The following is a 1,104-nucleotide window of genomic DNA, read 5'->3' as shown; positions in this document are numbered from 1 at the left end:
TCTTTAGGTGGCATAATCTTGTATGTGTTCGTAAAATCCGATTTTTTTGAGAAATAGAGTTAGTTTAGTTGTCTAATAATGTATTCATGCTCAACTTGTCACACCCGTCACAAAGTCAAGTCACACCCGTCACAGTTGAATTTGGAACATATAATGTATAATCTCCAATAGCGGTAAGCAACTTTGGCGTAAATGTTGAGAATGTTTATTTAACTATACAACGAGCTATTTAAAAACATAAGCAGAAGGCATAATTAGCAGAAAAACTCTGATGCAAGTGAGGAGTAGCTAATTTGGTTTGCGTACTCGTCACACCCGTCACAGTGACTAAAATTCAGATAACTCATTCGGATTAAATTGTTTTTGAAATTTTTTTTTCTAGGTATTGTGTATATTTCGGAAAATACTCGTTTTAAAGAATTTTGTATTACAATTCAAGAAGTAAGCCTTAAAATGTGAGTTGAAATGTCACACCCGTCACCGTGGAATCGGCAAGATGTACTTTACGTTCCCGATTTGGACAGAAATTTCGTGTCAATTTCGCAAGCAAAAGAAAAAGGTATAGATGCAATTTTTCTTAAAGGTGGTCAGCGCGTTATATTCCAGAAAGATGATCATATTTTGGCTGATGACTATCGTGAAAGTAAGCTGTATAGAAATAATTTGAAACCCGTGAATATTGCTCATTTGAACAACCCGACTTCAATAAAAGTTTGGGATGAACGCCTAGGTCACGTCAATTTTGAAACTTTACGTAAACTGAGCAACAATAAAATCGTTAAAGGGCTGGATGTTGATACTAAGTATCTACGTAGCAAATCCGTTTTGTGAAGGTTGCCCGATTGGTAAGCAACATCGTTTGAGCTTCGACAAATTTGGTGCAAATCGATCGAAAATTCCTGGTGAGACGTTTCATGTTGATTTATGTGGCAAAATGAGCTCGCCATCGATTGGTGGTGCTAACTATTTTATGTTATTAAAAGATGATTTTTCAAGATACTGTTTTGTTTACTTCCTGAAGGAGAAGAGCGATGTTTTGGACAAATTAAAGCAATTTTATGCTGACGTGTAAGCAGATGGTCATAGCATTAGAAAGCTTACGGC

At 36.0% G+C, this 1,104-nt stretch overlaps 1 protein-coding gene across 1 annotated transcript; it reads left to right on the top strand.

The window, feature by feature from the left end:
- Positions 1-465: 465 nt before the first annotated feature.
- Positions 466-831, top strand: LOC118732337. The gene has a single exon (XM_036461465.1). The coding sequence runs from the start codon at positions 466-468 to the stop codon at positions 829-831; it is 366 nt and encodes a 121-aa protein (XP_036317358.1).
- Positions 832-1,104: the final 273 nt, after the last annotated feature.

This window comes from Rhagoletis pomonella, unplaced genomic scaffold (genome assembly GCF_013731165.1).
Source record: "Rhagoletis pomonella isolate Grant_MI unplaced genomic scaffold, Rhpom_1.0 Rhpom_scaffold_18963, whole genome shotgun sequence".
Classification (NCBI taxonomy): Eukaryota; Metazoa; Arthropoda; class Insecta; order Diptera; family Tephritidae; genus Rhagoletis; species Rhagoletis pomonella.
The sequence above is the reverse complement of the archived record's forward strand: the minus strand, read 5'-3'. Positions and strand labels throughout refer to the sequence as shown.

What these genes read in the sequence shown, in the direction of transcription:
- LOC118732337 (XM_036461465.1), top strand. Translation starts at nt 466, where the DNA reads ATGTCACACCCGTCACCGTGGAATCGGCAAGATGTACTTTACGTTCCC.